The 18,300-nt window shown below is 41.4% G+C and overlaps 1 protein-coding gene across 4 annotated transcripts in view; it reads left to right on the forward strand.

Annotated features, from left to right (window-relative positions):
* Positions 1–18,300, forward strand: part of EFCAB11 (EF-hand calcium binding domain 11) — a 159,704-nt gene that overhangs the window by 10,244 nt on the left and 131,160 nt on the right. For all 4 annotated transcript variants that reach the window (XM_047080237.1, XM_047080241.1, XM_047080240.1 and 1 more), the window contains 2 exons: positions 14,121–14,222; positions 15,112–15,202. In XM_047080237.1, the coding sequence (XP_046936193.1) occupies positions 14,121–14,222; positions 15,112–15,202 (193 nt within the window). The remainder of the gene's footprint in view (positions 1–14,120; positions 14,223–15,111; positions 15,203–18,300) is intronic.

An 18,300-nucleotide genomic window follows, 5' to 3' on the forward strand; every position in this document is an offset into this window, starting at 1 on the left:
AGTTCACAGCCTGGCTTGGGGGTCGATCCCACAACCGTGAGACTATGACCTAAACCAAAATCAAAAGTCAGATGCTCAACTAACTGAGCCACCCAGGCGCCCCAGTTGTAACTTTTTTTTCAACATTTATTTATTTTTGAGAGACAGAGACAGAGCACTAGTGGGGGAGGGGCAGAGAGAGAGAGAGAGAGAGAGAGAGAGAGAGAGAGAGGGAGGGAGGCACAGAATCTGAAGCAGGCTTCAGGCTCTGAGCTGTCAGCACAGAGCGCAATGCGGGGCTTGAACTCATGAACTGTGAGATCATGACCTGAGATGAAGTCGGATGCTTAACTGACTTAGCCACCCAGGCGCCCCTGTAACTTCTTCATGATGCCTTCCCTACATATTTTCCTCTGGATTGCTATATGAATTTTTGAATCTAAACTGATTTCTGTCTTCTGGCAGAAGAATTTCCCACATTTTTTGCATTGGTAGCATTTCTCCCTATTAGCAGTCCCCTAAATGGTGAGTGATTTTCTCGATTCTGTCTGGGTGAAGGTCTTCCCCACATGTTACATATATAGCGCTTCTCCATTTTGCAACTTTTCTGATAAAGCCAGTGGTATTGGTGCTGAAGGCACTCTCAGATCATTCATTATTTTCATAGACTTTCTTCCTAATGTGTGTTCTCTGAATTAAGGATTTGCCTTTACACAGAAGGTTTTCTTTCCCCAGCCATTCTTTGATGTAGAAAGAGGTGTCCTTCTGGAAGAAAAATTTACCATGTTCTTTTTTTTATTTTTTTATTTTTTAACATTTACTTATTTTGAGAGAGAGAGAGAAATTACATAAGCCGGGGAGGGGCAGAAAGAGAAGGAGAGAGAGAATCCCAAGCAGGCTCCAGAGAGAGAGGGAGGCACAGAATCTGAAGTAGGCTCCAGGCTCTGAGCTGTCAGCACAGAGCCTGATGTGGGGCTTGAACCCACAAACCGTGAGATCATGACCTGAGCCGAAATCAAGAATCAGATGTTTAACCAACTGAGCCACTGAGGCACCCCAAGACTTCCCATGTTCTTTACAGCTGGAGTGAATTGTCTAATGTAGAGCCAAGATTGACTTCTGACAGAACTTTTCCCCATATTCAATATCAGAAGATTCCCCCCCATATGTATTATCTCATGTTTAACAAGATCTGACTTCAGAAAAAGCTTTCCTTGTCTATGTTACATTCATGTAATATGAATAATCTCTCTCCTGTATGGATAATTTGAAGGGTAAATTATCCTTCATATCCTTCAATTATCCTAAATGAAGGCAGGTTTTCTACCTTCATTACCTTCTAAAGGTTTCTCATGTGTGCATATACTCTGATACAAAGTGAGGACCGATTCGTGTGTGTGTGTGTGTGTGTGTGTGTGTGTGTGTGTGTGTTTCCTTGACGTTTGAGAGAGGTTTGACTTTGACTTGTGGCTGAAGATATGTTCGTGAAAGTTACAAAATTTCCTTTATGAATTCTCTAATTTTTGAGTTCTGACTTCAGGCAGAAATATTTCTCACGTTTGTTGCAGTCACAGAGCTTCCATTTGAAACTAGTTCTGATGGCCACTGGAGCTTTATGCTTTGGAAAAGAGTTTCTTTCCATTCACTATGTTCGCATGGTCTCTTCCAGGCCTGAGCTCTCTCATATATAATGAAGAGTACCTGGATATGGAACATTTTCTCAAACTCCTTATGGCCCAAGGATTGCTTCAAAACTGGAATATTTCAATAGTGAACACAGTCTTCCCTATGAGGCCTTTCTGACTTTAACGATATGCTCCTGCCCCTGCCCCTGTATGCATTTTCTTGCATTTAATATCAAGGATATTACATCTGTTCTCACATCCACTTCTCAGTCAGTTCATGAGGATGCTTCTTTTCACATGTGTCTTTTCCTAATAATTAACTTTAAGATATATTTCAGGGGCACCTGGGTGGCTCAGTCGGTTGGGCGTCTGACTTCATCTCGGGCCATGATCTCACGGTTCGTGGGTTCAAGCCCTGCGTCGGGGTCTGTGCTGATGGCTCAGAGCCTGGAGCCTGCTTCGGATTCTGTGTCTCCCTCTCTCTCTACCTCTCCCCCGCTTATGCTCTGTCTCTCTCACTCTCAAAAATGAATAAATGTTAAAAAAATTTTTTTAAAAAGATAAATTTCAAAAGGTCACAAAGTAATCTAGCCATCTTTGAAATTCAGGGGAAGGTCTGGGGGGGGAAAGAGATCAAAGTGCAGATGTTTAGCAACTGGCTCCAAAATTAGTGTGAAGGGACCCTCCTCAGTCTACAGATTTCCAGTCTTTTCCCTTCATCTTCTTTTTTCTTTCTTTTTTTTTTTTTTCTCTTTTTCTCCCCCAGTTCCTCTCCTGGTCTTGGTATCAATGGCAAATGAACCTTCTCAGAGCATCATATCCTTCTCGTTAAAGGAAATAGACTTAAAGTCAGGGTGCTACCTTTCCAACTAGCTTTAATTCATGTTTATTTGAAAGGGAGACTCAAGACCACAAATACTCAAAAGAAAGAATAAAGTCATCCTAGCAAGAAATCACTGCTGAACTCTGATTGCTAACATAACTTTTTTTTCTGTTAGAACTCTTCACAACTGAACAAATTTCAGGCCATCAGCTCCATCTTTTGTCCCTTTCCATACGTGAGTCACCTTTTACATGTTATTTTTCTTGCAGGAAGAGGGTTTATGCACAGATGAAATGTTCTGTCAGCTATATTATCTCTCTCTTTCATGTTTTGATCTTGAAAAAGAACTGAAATGTGGCCTTGGCTTTCTGGGAGCTATTTATTCAGGTAATCAGTTTTTCCATCGTCCTTCTTGGTAGCCTTAACCTGGGAATTCTCCAGCTAGCTATGGCTCTTTTTTACATCCAGACAAGGTCATGCCACGTCTCTAGCGTGCCACCCTAAAGGATTCTCTGTTCAGGCCCCAGTTCCTGGGTGAGGAAGACCTAGCTTCCTGGGTGAGGTCCATATGCACATTCTAGATTGACCCTGACTCACCAGTCTTGACTATGCACACACTTCACATAGTACCTAAACCTGGGTGCCCAGGCCCTATTTTCCAGGAGCTTCTGGTCTAACAGGTGGGTCGTTTCTGTAGATTTTCCTTGTTAAAATTAAGAAGAATGAAAAGTTAAGTCAAAACCTTTAGAAGTTAGAGGAGATCGTCTCCAGAAAAGTCACACTGGGAGAGTCTGAAGGCAGCCAGGATAAGTAGCAAGAAGGCATTTTAATGCCTGTAACCTAACAAGCAAGAATCCATCAGCAAAAACTGTTTAGGCGGCAGGAATAAGGAATTATGTTAGTGGGAGACAAAAAAAAAAAAGTCAATTGTTTAAGAAGCAACAGATCACTGTTGGGGTGGTTCTAATGTATACTAAAGCTACCTATTTTAAAGGGTTGTATTTTGTTGCAGTGCTCACTCTCTGGGATACATTTCATTCCTTCTGTAAGTATAGAGCACCAAAGAAGGTTGCAACTAAAAGAGACCTAAAAAAGTGTTATTTGTTACCTTTTCTTAAAAAAGAGGAAATTAAGGGGGGGTGCCTGGGTAGCTCGGTTGGTTGAGGGTCCCAATTCGGCTCAGGTCATGATCTCACAGTCCGTGAGTTCAAGCCCCACGTCGGGCTCTGTGCTGACAGCTCCGAGCCTGGAGCCTGTTTCGAATTCTGTGTCTCCCTCTCTCTGTGCCCCTCCCCTGCTGGAGCTCTGTCTCTGTCTGTCTGTCTGTCTGTCTCTCTCTCTCTCTCAAAAGTAAATAAACATCAAAAAAAATTTTTTTAATGAGGAGATTAGGCTCTAGAGAGGAATAATAAAATATCTCGATCCTGGCATTTGATGGTTCTTTATTTGCAAAATACTTCTACATGTGTTGTAATATTTATTATAGATAATAATTACAGCTATGATTTTCTGAATGCTTACCATGTGCAGGCTTGTGATTGAGTGCTAGGCACGAATTGTTAAATTTAATACAACTCTATGATACCAAGATTAACCTCATTGTATAAGTTAAAAAAAATACCAGTGCTCAGAGAGGTTAAGTATGCATAGTGTAGCTATCTAAGTAACAGACCACAGCAGTCTGATCTCCAAACTTACCCTCTCAACCATTGGCTAAACCCTTGATTTTAATGGTGCCATGGGTCATATTAGTCATCAGACAGAGTTGAGGACAGTGTTCATCCCCCAGGAACTTAATCAACAAGTTGAAGTCAGGAGTGGATCAGTATACAGAAGGTTCTGTGCCGTTGTTGGAGGTTGATAACAGATTTGGTTCTGAGCTACCTAATGTCCAGAACAAATAGGGAATGACAATCCAGTGATCATCGTCCATACAATAGAAACTTCTTATCTAGAGAGAGAGTTTTCCCTGGTACAGTATATTTCTTTCACAATGTCACATGGAAGAGAGACTGATGAATGGACATTGATGTTCCACAAACTGTTCGGTAAATACACTGGTGAATTTTGTAAGGCTGTTCCTTGAACTTTCTTCCTTGTAGGCCAGTGGTTTAATGTCAAACACATCTGAATGGCTCAGCACGAAGGGCAAAGAAAGACCGCGTGTGATATCAGATGATTTGACTTCATTGTATGACAAATTGTTGAGCATTTTATATGAATAACAAAAAATAAGATTTGTAGGGCTTTTGCTTAGTATGCCAAATGCTGTGAATAAGAACTACGTGAACACTGCCCCCACTGAATCCTTACACAGCTGTCTGTATGTGTTTATCCCGGATCCATATAAAATACGCCTATGGAAAAAAACAAAGTACATCAGAATTTTCTTTTCACAAGGTGATTAGATCGAGCTTTTTTTTTTCCTTTTTGTTTTCTTACTTCCCTCTTAAAACAATGAACATATTTCACTTTCATACTTAAAGAAGAAAAAACCTTCCAGGAACTTACTTTTAACCTTCAACTTAATGGAAAAATCAAAGAGACTGATTCAACATAACAGTGATTGTGGACTATTTGACTCAATCGTGCTCTCCATTGTCAGTTCAATTGGAAAATAATTTATGCATGAGCTTAATGGCCAGTTGGCTTGTATACTTTTATTTATTACTATCTCTGAATTGTTTGGAGCTCACTAGTTGACTGTGAACTGTATTATTTTCCTAAGTTTAAATGTCCATTTTCTAGTGTTTCAAATTCTACTGTAAACACCTTTTTTTGGTTGTGGATGTTTTCTTGTTTTGGGCTGCTGCCTGACGAACTAAAGCCACGGTATAGTATAGTATTATTTACTGACCTCTTAGTTTTTTCCTGTGATCAGGAAATGCATACACATCACGCTTACCTTATCTTGAAATCCTAACCATAGGGCCATTTTGTGGTATTGTCCATAGATGTTCACCCCTAAATAAATTTATCTCATTACTCATTTAGAGGACGCTGACCACGTTTCACTGTAGGGTAGAAAAAAAGTAGGAGACACAGACACTGACCTAAGATAGGGAACATAAAAGGGTATTGTCACTTCATTTATGGCCAGATGTCAAATAATTACTATGGACAAGAAAACCTCTAAGAGATTGGAGGAGGGAGATGCAAGGTGAGGGCCAGAACTGGACGGAAAAGGATGGGTGGGATTTGCAAAGGTGGAGAAGCAAAGAAGAGGACATAGTGAAATGAGTGAATGCAGATGCCAGCTCTGCACTTGTCTCCTGGCTCCTGGTGCTGTCTGTGCTAGGTCAGTGTGGATGCGGAACTCAGCGTGGATTAACTTACCCAGCACACTCTTCGTAAAAACGATGGATGTCATGGGACTGCTGAGGCGTTTGCTAACAGTACAGAGAAGGGCTTTATCCCTCACTCCCCACAGCTAGAAGTGGGAAAGGCCTGGCTGGTGCTGTCTCCTCTGTAAGGACTCTGTGCAGTCCACTTCTATGCACTTTGTCTCGCAGACCTTCTTCCCCCAGGGCCCACGCTAGCTCGGAGGCGGAGACTTCCCCCAGATCTCTGGTTGTAAGACCCCCCCCCTTCCCTGCCTACCCATCCTCAGATTTGCATATCCAGAGCTATCAACTGTCATACTGTTAATAATGAGTCCTAGCATAAATGGATTCTACCCTCCTTGGAATATGTTTACCTCCCACACCAGCAAGGAGTATAGTGCCTACCTATAAATGAGTTGTTGTGTCAGCAGAGTAAGTTACCCTGATGGAAACTGAGTGTTAAGAAGGGGGATTGAGGCCCACTCTGCCTAGATGGAATAATGAAGCTTTAAATTCCGGAATAAGGTGTCAGGACTTTGCAGTGATAACACTGAGGAACCTGTGCAGGTTTATGAGCAGGAGATATAGGAGATATACATGATAAAAGCAGGAGATAATACATGATAAAAGAAAGTAATGATTCCAGTCCCTGTTTGACAGAAGTAAGGTTTTATTGGTTCAGATTCCTCTATTATAACCTGTTTTTTACTCTTCCTTTTCATTTTCCTCCCAATGATATGGTAAAACTTGACTTCTTCCATTAAAGTAGATTCTTGGGGCGCCTGGGTGGCGCAGTCGGTTGAGCGTCCGACTTCAGCCAGGTCACGATCTCGCGGTCCGTGGGTTCGAGCCCCGCGTCGGGCTCTGGGCTGATGGCTCAGAGCCTGGAGCCTGTTTCGATTCTGTGTCTCCCTCTCTCTCTGCCCCTCCCCCGTTCATGCTCTGTCTCTCTCTGTCCCAAAAATAAATAAATGTTGAAAAAAAAAAAAATTTTAAAGTAGATTCTTTTCTCTTTATTCCCTTACTCTTATTCAGGAAGCCAGAAGAAAATATCAGTTCTCTGAATTTACTTATCCACCTTAATATGACAGCACACCATTATTTTTTGTTTTCCTTTTCAAATTTTTGTTTAAATTCTAGTTAACGTACGTGTAATATTAGTTTCAGGGGTAGGATTTAGTGATTTATCACTTACAACACCCAGTGCTCATCGTGTGTGCCCTCCTTAATCCCCATCACCCAGTTAGCCCATCCCCGCCCACCTCCCCTCCAGCATCCCTCAGCTTGTTCTCTGTAGGTAAGAGTCTGTTTTATGGTTTGCTTCTCTCTCTTTATCCCCTAAGAAACAAAACAGGGGATAGCTCACCATTGTTGATGCCACTTTCTCCTTCTGTCCTTACAATCTTTTAAAAAAAATTTTTTTTAATGTTTATTTACTTTTGAGAAAGAGACAGAAAGAGCATGTATGGGGGAGGGGCAGAGAGAGAGGGAGACGCAGAATCCGAAGCAGGCTCCAGGCTCCGAGGTGTCAGCACAGAGCCTGATGCGGGGCTCGAACCCACAAACTGTGAAATCAAGACCTGAGCCGAAGTCAGTCATTCAACCAACTGAGCCACCCAGGTGCCCCTGTCCTTATAATCTTTTTATGAGAACATATTGTGTCCCTTCTTTTCCTTCATGGCCTCTGGAAGTCACAATCTGAATTTTATTTCTCAAGGTAGAGAAGGCTTGCCTTACACCTTTTAAAAAGCCACTTTATCTTTTTAAAAGCTCATTTTTAGGCATTTTGAAGCCCCAGAAAAATTAATATATGGCACAATGAACATGAACCCTCCTTTATATACTAAATCTAGGAGCAGACCTACCGTCTAAATAACTTGACATTTTTATTGTTTTCTCCTTCACTCTCCTCAGGTTTATTGCAGTTTCTAATTTAAGCTCACTGTGATAGCCAGAAACTAGATGCCTTCATTTTCAAGAGGATTTCTCTGTGGGCCCTGAAGCATAGGGTCAGTGGTCTTTTGAACCTCAAAAATATATACATAACGAAACTTTCAAGGAAAAATTTATATAGTTTTAGAATATATCCACCCCTATGATAAAAGATGATTATTCTCCTAGGAAACTACTTAAAAAGGTAGAAAAGATAGACATTCCTAGCCTTCCTCTATGACATATCTATATCACAAGTAGTAAATAGCTTGCAAAGTAAAATATATGTGTTTGTTATAGAACACGAAGAGTCCGTTTTGCTAAGAGGAGTTTATAAAATGGAAGGACGTGTTTTCCATTGGTAAGGAAAATGCATAGACTTGCAGAGCCTAGAAGGATCTGTAAAGGTCACTGGTGTCAGTGGTCTTTAAGTCATGGTCCTTAATCCTGGGTCCTGTGGGGACACTTCCACAGACACTGCTGGACAGGGAATGGTGAAGGGGCCACCTTGCTCCAGACAAGATAGTTCTGCCTTCATTTCCTCTGCACATCAGGCTTTCTGGTTTACACCTTCCCTACAGCTAAAAAAAAAAAAACAAAACCCTGCAAACTACCGATAGAGTCCAACTACCCAGGTGTTTTCTGAACACCTTTTGTAAACAGGGTAATAAGAAGCTCAGATAAACACACAGGTCTATGTGGTTCCTGATGTTGTCACGATCCTAATGTGTAACTGCAGTAAAGCGTATTTAGGTAACCGTTATTAGTGGAACAATGCACATAGGAGACCCAACGTTGTATTTGAAGTTAGAATTTTCTGAACATATGCTTTCACTCCAGGGGCGAACACAGTAATGCATTTGTCATTGAGCATGAAATCTGAGGGCAATAGAATTATTGCAAGTCTCTGTGAAGCGGTAATCTTAGGTTTGAGTGTTGTGACAGCAGGTGGAGCTAGCAGTAGAAAGTGTATTTCTAGGCCATTTAAAGAGCAGCAAGATGTAGAAAACTTACACGAATGTGTTTGCATCTCGGAGCTGCAGGAGTAGCAAACCATTATGCGCTGACTGCGGAAGGTGATTGGGCTGCTACAGTGTGAGAGCGAAGCTGAATGAAAGTTTATCCTTGTTAGAAAAGGGGCTTGCGTTTGGGTATGTGTTGCCATGGAAGATTAAGATAAGGGCATGGGAGTGGAGGGAGCAGTGGGGATGTGTTTGCGTGGTTTAATATTACGTGATGACCCTTATTAAAACATAATGATCTGACTGTAGCCCAGGTCACGATCTGGTGGTTGGTGAGTCTGAGCTCCACATCGCTCTGTGCTGGCAGCGTGGAGCCCACTTCGGGTCCCTGGTTTCATCTCTCTCTGCCCCTCCCCTGCTTGCGCTGGCCTGCACGCTCTGTCTCTCAAAAAATAAATCAACTTAAAAAAAAAAATGTATCTTGTCCTATGGGGAAAATAGCGTAAAAGAACTTGATTACGTATATAGAGTTATTTGTGTTATTAGATTGTTTTCCTTTTCCAAGTGGGAGTAAACATACAGTTGGCACCCACATTTCCTTCTAGGAAAAACTAAAGAACATTTGCTTTTTATCCCACGAGATTATGAAATGAAGACCCTCACTGCTTTATGGCCTCAAATACCAATGGGTTTTCTGAATATGTACTTTAAAAGATATCACTACTCATGTACGTGTGTGTGTGTGAGAATCACACATAGAACAATGGCATTGTCCTGTTTGTTTCTTATCATTTCCCTAAATCATACACAATGGTAAGTAAAGAGCAAATATTATGCATGCATTTCCTTTCTCTCTGAGTTTCACGTGTTTTTTACTATACCATAGGTATTAATAAGTTGGGGTTTCTAAAAGGATGGTTTATTTTGCTGGCTAGGTGAATAGAAAGTAACCTACTTTTTGGCATTAGTACTACAGACTTAGATCTTTTATTTATTTATTTTTTTAACATTTATTTATTTTTGAGACAGAGAGCATGAACAGGGGAGGGTCAGAGAGAGAGGGAGACACAGAATCTGAAACAGGCTCCAGGCTCTGAGCTGTCAGCATAGAGCCCAACGCGGGGCTCGAACCCACGGACTGCGAGATCACGACCTGAGCCGAAGTTGGACGCTTAACCAACTGAGCCACCCAGGCGCCCCGGGAGATCTTTTTTTTTTTTTTTAATTTTTTTTTTCAACGTTTATTTATTTTTGCGACAGAGAGAGACAGAGCATGAACGGGGGAGGGGCAGAGAGAGAGGGAGACACAGAATCGGAAACAGGTTCCAGGCTCTGAGCCGTCAGCCCAGAGCCCGACGCGGGGCTCGAACTCACGGACCGCAAGATCGTGACCTGGCTGAAGTCGGACGCTTAACCGACTGCGCCACCCAGGCGCCCCCGGGGAGATCTTTTAAAACACACATTGTAATGCTCTTTGCTGAAAACTAGAAATAACATTTTCCTATTCGTTTATTTACTTATATAACAAACATGTAATCCATGCCTACTGTGCATCAGGTATCACGCTACACACTAGGAATAAAATTTTAAACCCCATACAGTGCTTTCCCTTAGTGCTTCTCAGGCAGCGTGTGTGTGATCAGATAATTACCATAGGACCTAATAGATTAAAAAATTACCCAACAATTGTGTTATGAACAGAGGGCTGTTGGGTCACAGAAAAGGCACTCAGCTGGGAGAAATCAGGGAAGACTTCAAGGAGGAGGTAATGCATTAATTACCTACAGAAGGAGATGTAAACCGTCAGTAGGACAAAAAGGAGAAGCTCATTGCAGGTAATGTGTGTGCCCAGCTCTTGTGAAGGTATGAAAGGACCTGTTGCCTTGGGGAAGCCTCAGGAAGTTTGCGAGGGAGGCTGGAAAGGTGGACCGGGCAGATTGTGAAGGGCTTCGTAGGGCATGGTGTGATCAGTGACTATATGATTCAGGAATTTTAACTAATCTAGATGCTGTCTAACTGATTAACTGCTGGTGTTCATGAAAGTAAAACAGATTTGAAAGTTAACAGATTTGATCCTGTGGGAACATGGCATGACTAGACTTCAGTTTTATCCTCAGTAAGCAGTCTAAATATGTTCTCTGGTCTCACAAGTGACGAGATGAAAACAGAGCCGCGTCACTGCGTGTCCTTAGCTGTGACGGGAAAGGCTGCTAATTCTGCACAACACACATTTACTGAGCACATGGCAGACAGTCTGGGAGGCGCTGGGAGGTGTGCCCTGTTGCCTAGGGTATACGCAGCTGCCTTCTTGACTTGTGCCCGTGGTTCCTCGCCAAAGCATCAAATAGTTGACATGTCCACACTGCAGCTCTCCCCGTCATCTCTAAATGACTCCTCAAACCTCAACCTAGGGATTATTCTTGGTGTCTCCTTCCTTCTGACCCACTACGTCTCACCCCTCATCTTTCCCGAGCTGTGTTGGGAAACTTTCCATTTCCTCTGTTCCCACTGCGAATGGTCTCGCAACCTCTTCTCCGGCCAGTAGCCTCCTGAACTGGTCTCCCCTTTCATTTTGCTTCCTCCCTTCTCCTTTTTTTTGAGAAAATGGCCATGAAGGTCCTTAAGAAATTTAAATCACATTATGTCACTTCCCAATCCACACCTTTCATTGACTTGCTATCGTACCCCAAATAAAACCCAAACTATTTCCTGTGGCCCACGAGGGCCTGTGCACTCTGGCCCTGCCTGCCTTACTGAGACCGACCCAGCCCTCTAATACCACATTCCAGCCACAGGGGCCATTTTGTTCTCCCACTTCCCACCGCATGGCCTTGGCACATGCTGTTTCCAGTTGGTACCTTCTCATCATAGATATTATCTTAAATATTCCTAACACTTAGCCCTCCTTCATCAGAGTCTACTCTGCAGGAGGAGTCCTGTGATCCTTTTATAACTTCCTGTTTTCCCTCTCATTCACATGCCACGATTATGATTATGTATACATTTGCAGTTGAGCCTGTATAATCTATAATCACTGTCTCCCCAACTAGACCAGTAACTCCCTTGGAACTGCAATTGTGTGTGTTCTCTTTATCCTCTATTTTCAGAGCTTAACACGTGTGTGGCACACAGCACACAGTGGGTCCTAAAGAGTTGTAAGAAGAGCATTTAAACATAAAGATAGGTTGGCTTTTTAAGTTTCTAAACCTTTAACTACAAATAAGAAAAGCGTGAAAAATACAACTATTTTTTTAGTAAAGTATAACTGACATATAGCATTATATTAGTTTAAGGTATTTAGCATAATGATTCAGTATGTGTATGTGTAGTGAAATGATCTCCACAATAAGTCTAGTTATCACCTGTGACCATACAGAGTTACAAAATTGTTTTTTCTTATGATGAGAACTTTCAAGATCTCTTAGTGACTTTAAAATATGTAATACAAGGGGAGGGGCGCCTGGGTGGCTCAGTCAGTTAAGCATCCTATTTCAGTTCAGGTCATGACCTCATGGGTCATGAGTTCAAGCCCCATGTGGGGCTCTTTACTGACAACTCAGAGCCTGGAGCCTGCTTCGGTTTCTGTGTCTCCTCTCTCTCTGCCCGCCCCCCCCCCCCCCGCCCCAGCCACCACTTGTGCTGTGTCTCTGTCTCTCAAAAATAAACATTAAAAAATATGTAATACAATATTATTGACTATAATCGCCATGCTGTGTATTGCATTCCCATGACTTATTTATTTCATAACTGGAAGTTTGTATTTTTTGATTCCTTTCACCCATTTTGCCTACTCCCTTTCTCAGCCCCTCTGATAATTACTGATCTGTTCTCTGTATCTCTCAAGTTTTTTTATGTTAAATATAATTTATTGTCAAATTAGTTTCCATACAACACCCAGTGCTCATCCCAACAGGTGCCCTCCTCAATGCCTGTCACCCACTTTCGAAACCCTCTCCCCCACCCCCCATCAACCCTCAGTTTGTTCTTAGTATTTAAGAGTCTCTTATGGTTTGCCTCCTTCCCTCTCTGTAACTTTTTTCCCCCTTCCCCTCCCCCATGGTCTTCTGTTAAGTTTCTCAGGATCCACCTATGAGTGAAAACATATGGTATCTTTCTCTGCCTGACTTATTTCACGTAGCATAACTTGTTTTGTTTCTTTAGATTCCATATATAAGTGGAATCATATGTTACTTGTCTCTGCATAATGTCCTCCAGGTCCATCCATGTTGTGGAGAATGGCAAGATCTCATTCATTTTATGACTGAGTAGTATTCCATCGTGTGTGTACATAACCACATCTTCTTTATCCATTCATCCATCAATGGAAACTTAGGTTGCTTCCATACCTTGGCTAGTGTAAATAATGCTGCAGCGCACATGAGGATACAGATATCTTTTCAAATTAGTGTTTTTGTTTTCTTTGGGTAAATACCCAGAAGAGGAATTGCTGGATCATATGGTAGTTCTATTAATTCTTTGAGGAACTGCCATACTGTTTTCCATAGTGTCTGCACCAATTTACATCCTTACCAACATTGCCCGACGGTTCCCTTAAGAAGATTATTTTCTATGTTGTTGTTGTTGTTTTTTTTTTAATAATTGAAACTATTTTAGGAAAGGTACACAGCCCAGTATTACCTCACCATTAAGTGCAAGTTCTTAGAAATTAGCATGTGGTTATCGTACGATTTGGGGCTATTTTTAAAATAGTGATATATTCTGTAATGGAAATTCTGAGTTACTAAAATGAACTGCTCTTTTTATATATTTAGGGCTCAGTTCACTACAATGCTTAAATCCTTGGCTCTACTCTTTAGACCTACTACAAAGATCACATTAGAATTCATTTTAATAGACATTGTAATCACAGTATCCAACCTCTTACGATCGTGCTGGGCTCTTTTATTATGAGAATCACAGGAAGCAGAGCCTGAGGCTGCAGACTAGTGGCGGGGTGCACCCAAGGCTGCGGATGGTGCCGGCTCTATTGTTTATGGAACATTCTCTCCACCTTTATCTCTGGCGTGCAATTGGTATTGACTTTTGAGAAGCGACTTCTTCGCCCCGATCTCCCAGTTGGAAAAAGAAAAAACTGCCATAATGACGTCTGGCCAGGAAAAAAGGGATCAAAGAACCATAAGGAAAGAAAAATTAGGACGCCTTGTTTAATAAGTAGTTTCGGGCCTGTCTTTCACATCTTCTAGAGGGAAGAGTGTTACGCTTTTTTGAGGTCACCATTCCTTTATTCCCTGGAAAATCTTAGTGAACTCCAACCGTGCCTATCGTTGTTGCTACTGATTGGTAGGGTTGGGTCTGTTTAGCAAAATGTCTTTTCATCCTTATAGATCTTTAGGAATATGCACTGTTCGTTAAAACTAACATAAAGTTTGTTCATAATATGTATCACTTTTCATTTATGTTTGTTCTTAAAGAGGAAGATGGTCATCTTTGGCAAATTGTTTTTCCTAACTTCTAGGCCTATCACTTGAGGAGTTTTTAAGTATTGTAAGAAAAAAGAAGGAAGTTCAACTCCATCGGAACGAGATAAGACACATCTTCACAGCTTTTGACAGGCACTGTAAGTATCTTTAAATCATTTTGATATAAAAAAAATTGCTATTAAGACAACTTGCCATGTACTCTCAGTAAATAAAATAATCAATATACTTGGAAGATTATTTTACTAAATAAAATGATCGATAGACCTGGAAGATTATTTTACTGTATTCATTAGCCATCATCTAGATGTTGGGGCGAATTTCTTTCTCTATCACAGTCTTAAATTCTTGACATTTGCCATGGATAAAATAATATTTACAGTGATGTGATTGTACTTGGAATTTGCCTACTTTGTAATGGGGACAGCAAAAGGGCTGGCCACATGGGGATATAGGTCATGAGCCACCTACAGAGGTGTGGGGGATCATTTGACCTTTTTCCTTTGACTCTTACCTTGACCCACACATGATCGGAGGAATTGTTTTCTCACACTGGTTATGGCCAAGAGAAGTGGCTTCGAACCCCACAGATCACACACAGGATGGAAAGACTCATGGAGTCCAGGGTCAGCGTCTTCGCTGCGATGATGGTTTCCCTCTAAAAATTCATATATTATAATTCTAACACCAAGCAAGAAAATAAATGGATTTCGAAGAATAAATTGTTCTGGCAGTTCACAAAGACTTGAAGCCTAATATGCCATTATTGCACCGTATGTCTGCGGTCCATTCCCTGGCACTTAAAGAATCAGCAAATGATAGGGCTAGAAGTGGCCTGTGAGACCATCTGGGACTGCACAGAAGGAGAGTGTTACCAGATTCTTACATTCTTCCAGTGAGACGGTCTCAGATTACCTTATATTTATTGCTTTTCCCCAAGTAATGAAGTTTTGCGCAAATATGGCGGAGATAACAGTTCCTAGGGTTTATAGAAGTAAGTGAATGTTTTATATTTTGATTTCAAAATAGACCGTGGATATTTAACATTGGAAGATTTCAAGAAAGCATTTAAGCAGGTGGCTCCCAAGTTATCAGAACGGACCATTCTGGAGGTATTCAGGTAAGGCACCACAATCTTTATGTACACCTACCCCTTGATTTACCATTTGCCTTTGCAAGGTTTCAGTCTTATGGAGAGCACGTATTTATGCAGATTCCCCCCTATCTGTATGCTTCATAGTGGAGTGCTTGCACACCAGGGGGTTGTATAGAGACATTCGTTGGTAAGGGTGGGAGAAGAGCAGGGGAGAGTGGAATGTCTTTGTGGATGTATGTATTGACCAAGAAAAAAAATGAGTCTCTATTAACGTTTAACATGGATACTGGTGTTCCCCTGCGGTCTATTTCATCAGACACAGGCCCCACCTGGGTCTTGAGTTGTCTCAAGAGGAGAGCGGAGTAGAGGTTGCCTGGTGGCGGCACCCTCGTTCATTTGCTTTCAAAGTTGTTGGTACGCGTTTCCGTTCACACATCCCCGAGAGAGGAGACATAATGGTTATATTATGTCGTTTTTATAGACGAGTCCCGACGACGTAGGCAAGTGGCTTATATGCAGTTTCTGTTAGGAAGCTGCAGAACGAAGTAGTATGAACGGCACAAACATAGGCTGATGTGACAGGGTGGGAGGGCTGAACCTTCTCTGGGTCTTTGCGTGAGCTTTCCGTCAACTGTTACCAGGTGCGTTAGTTGGTGGTCCATACTACAGCAAGAGCCAGAAAACACAGACTCACAAAACTCAAGAAAGACGGGTGGGTACTTCTCCCACATGAACACGGGCAGTCCAGAGCCGACTTGATGGCAATGTAGTCACGAAGGACCCTGGCCCCTTGTCTCTTACTGTTCTGGCTGCCTCAGTACCAGGCTTCTCCCCCTTGCTGCAACATGATTGCTTAGATTTCAGCCATCACATCTGAATTCCAGCTAGGTCAGAGGAAAGGGAGCAAAAGATATCCCCTTCCTCTGAAGGCTATCCATTGTTTCTACGTATATTCCAATGACCCAAACTTTGTTCCAAGGCCACAGGTAGCTGCAAGAGAGAAGGGACTGAAAAATGTAGTCTTTGCTCTGAGTAGTCATGTGCCCTCTGAGTTTTGGATATAGAGGAAGGAGAGAGGGGATAGTAGGAACATACGGCCGGTGTTCCCATTCAGGATAAAAAAAAAATTCATGAAATCTGACCAGAAGCCAGCCCTGCTCCATAGGAATTATCAAGCAGGTTATTTGAAGTAAGGATCTGTGCTCACTGTCATTAACAGTGACCTGTATGAAGCTCTTTGACTGCAACATTCACAAGTCAGTTATCGAACAAGCTATTGAAGGAGAGCAAAGGAGTTAAAGCCACATGTAGACAGAATGCCATAGGACAGTATTACTTAGTTGATTCTAGAACAACAAGACATTTGAGATTAGTTAACATCTTTGGATACGCTTTGTGATGAGATGAGTAATGCGCCTCAATGTATTTCTTTTTTTTTTTTTAATGTTTATTTATTTTTGCGAGAGCCAGACACAGAGTGCAGGTGGGGGAGGGTCAGAGAGAGGGGGAGACACAGAATCTGAAATGGATGCCAGGCTCTGAGCTATCAGCACAGAGCCCGATGTGGGGCTTAAACCCACAAACGGTGAGATCAGACCTGAGCCGAAGTCAGATGCTTAACTGACTGAGCCACCCAGGTGTCCCAAACCTCAATGTATTTCTACACATGGAACATAGAATTATTATTTTGATTTTTCTTTTACAAAAAGACAAGTGCCCACGTTTGCTGACTTTTATGTGTTAAACAGTCTCAGTAGGTGCAACCTCATACCTCAAGTGTATTTTTGAAAAATACACTCAAATACACTTATCCCTTCCACGTAGAAGTAGAGTTTTAACAATGAGGGACAAACAACTTCTCAAAAGAAATCTGCGCTTCTGGGAGCATATTTTTGAACGTGAGTGTTTGGAAATGTGATTCTATTTTAAAACATGACTTGTCACCTATTAAAGCCCTTCACACCTGCATGTTCAATAAGTTGGAAACGGAACGTCCTAACCCAGTGGAAAAAAATCTTCTAAAGTTTCAGTGGTTTTAGAACACAATTCCTGAAGAGATAAAAATTGAATAACTGTAATAAGCTTTCAAGAGCAACTAATATCAGGAGAGATGGACATCGACTAGCTAAATTTCAGTTAGCAATAACAACAAAATAATAATTTTTAAAAAAACCCACAAAACACCCCTAAACCTTTTCCTTATAGGAGGATGGAATTGTAAATCAAGGGACTCAGTGTCATGGTGTCCCATTCCTGTTTGGGTCCACATATCTGCATGAGGTATCTCTGACAGCCATTAAAACCAGGTATTAAAACAAATTGCTCAATCATAAAAGATTAAACTGAAATGTTCAGAAATAAAGTATATTAAATCACTTCGTTCTTATTAGTATTGTTAATAATTTTAGTGACAGCAAAAAAATCATTTGCCACTAATAGTAAATATTTTTATCTTTAATTCTTCATAATTTCTATATTATGACTTGTAATGTACATGCTATATTAATAGCACATGTGCATATAACCTGTAAATAACTGTATCACATGCCCACAGATCTTCCTAGGATTATGGATCAAAACAGTTTGGAGACCATAGCCAAACAAGACATTTTAGTTAATTGAAAGTGCCCATTTTAAACTTTCATTTTTATTATTTTTTAGCACCATAGACCCTAAACCAGAATAAATGATGCATAATAAGCATTAAAGTTGTAAAACCACATAAGGAGAGAAAAATAGTTCCTCTAAGTGTAGATCGAAGTAGGCCAAAGACCCAGAGATGTCTGTCTTCCACAAAACTCTGTTTCAGTAGTGCCAACAATTTTCTTTTTTTTTTTTTAAATGTTTGTTTATTTTGAGAGAGGGACCGCACGTGGGCAGGGTGGGGGTGTGAGGGGAGGGGCAGAGAGGGAGAGAGAGAGAGAGAGAGAGAATTCCAAGCAAGGCTCCATGAGCCTGACCTGAGGCTCAATCTCACAAACCATGAGATCATGACAAGAGACAATATCAAGAGTCAGACGCTTAACCAACTGAGCCACCCAGGTACCCCAACAATTTTCAAAAGTAAGGAAAAAAATCAGCTGCTGAGGCTGTTAGTAGTACAAAATTACATAATATTTCTA

This window comes from Lynx rufus, unplaced genomic scaffold (genome assembly GCF_022079265.1).
Source record: "Lynx rufus isolate CCGP_SWC_20201006 ecotype Redwood Valley unplaced genomic scaffold, mLynRuf1.p SCAF_17, whole genome shotgun sequence".
In the NCBI taxonomy this organism is placed as follows: Eukaryota; Metazoa; Chordata; class Mammalia; order Carnivora; family Felidae; genus Lynx; species Lynx rufus.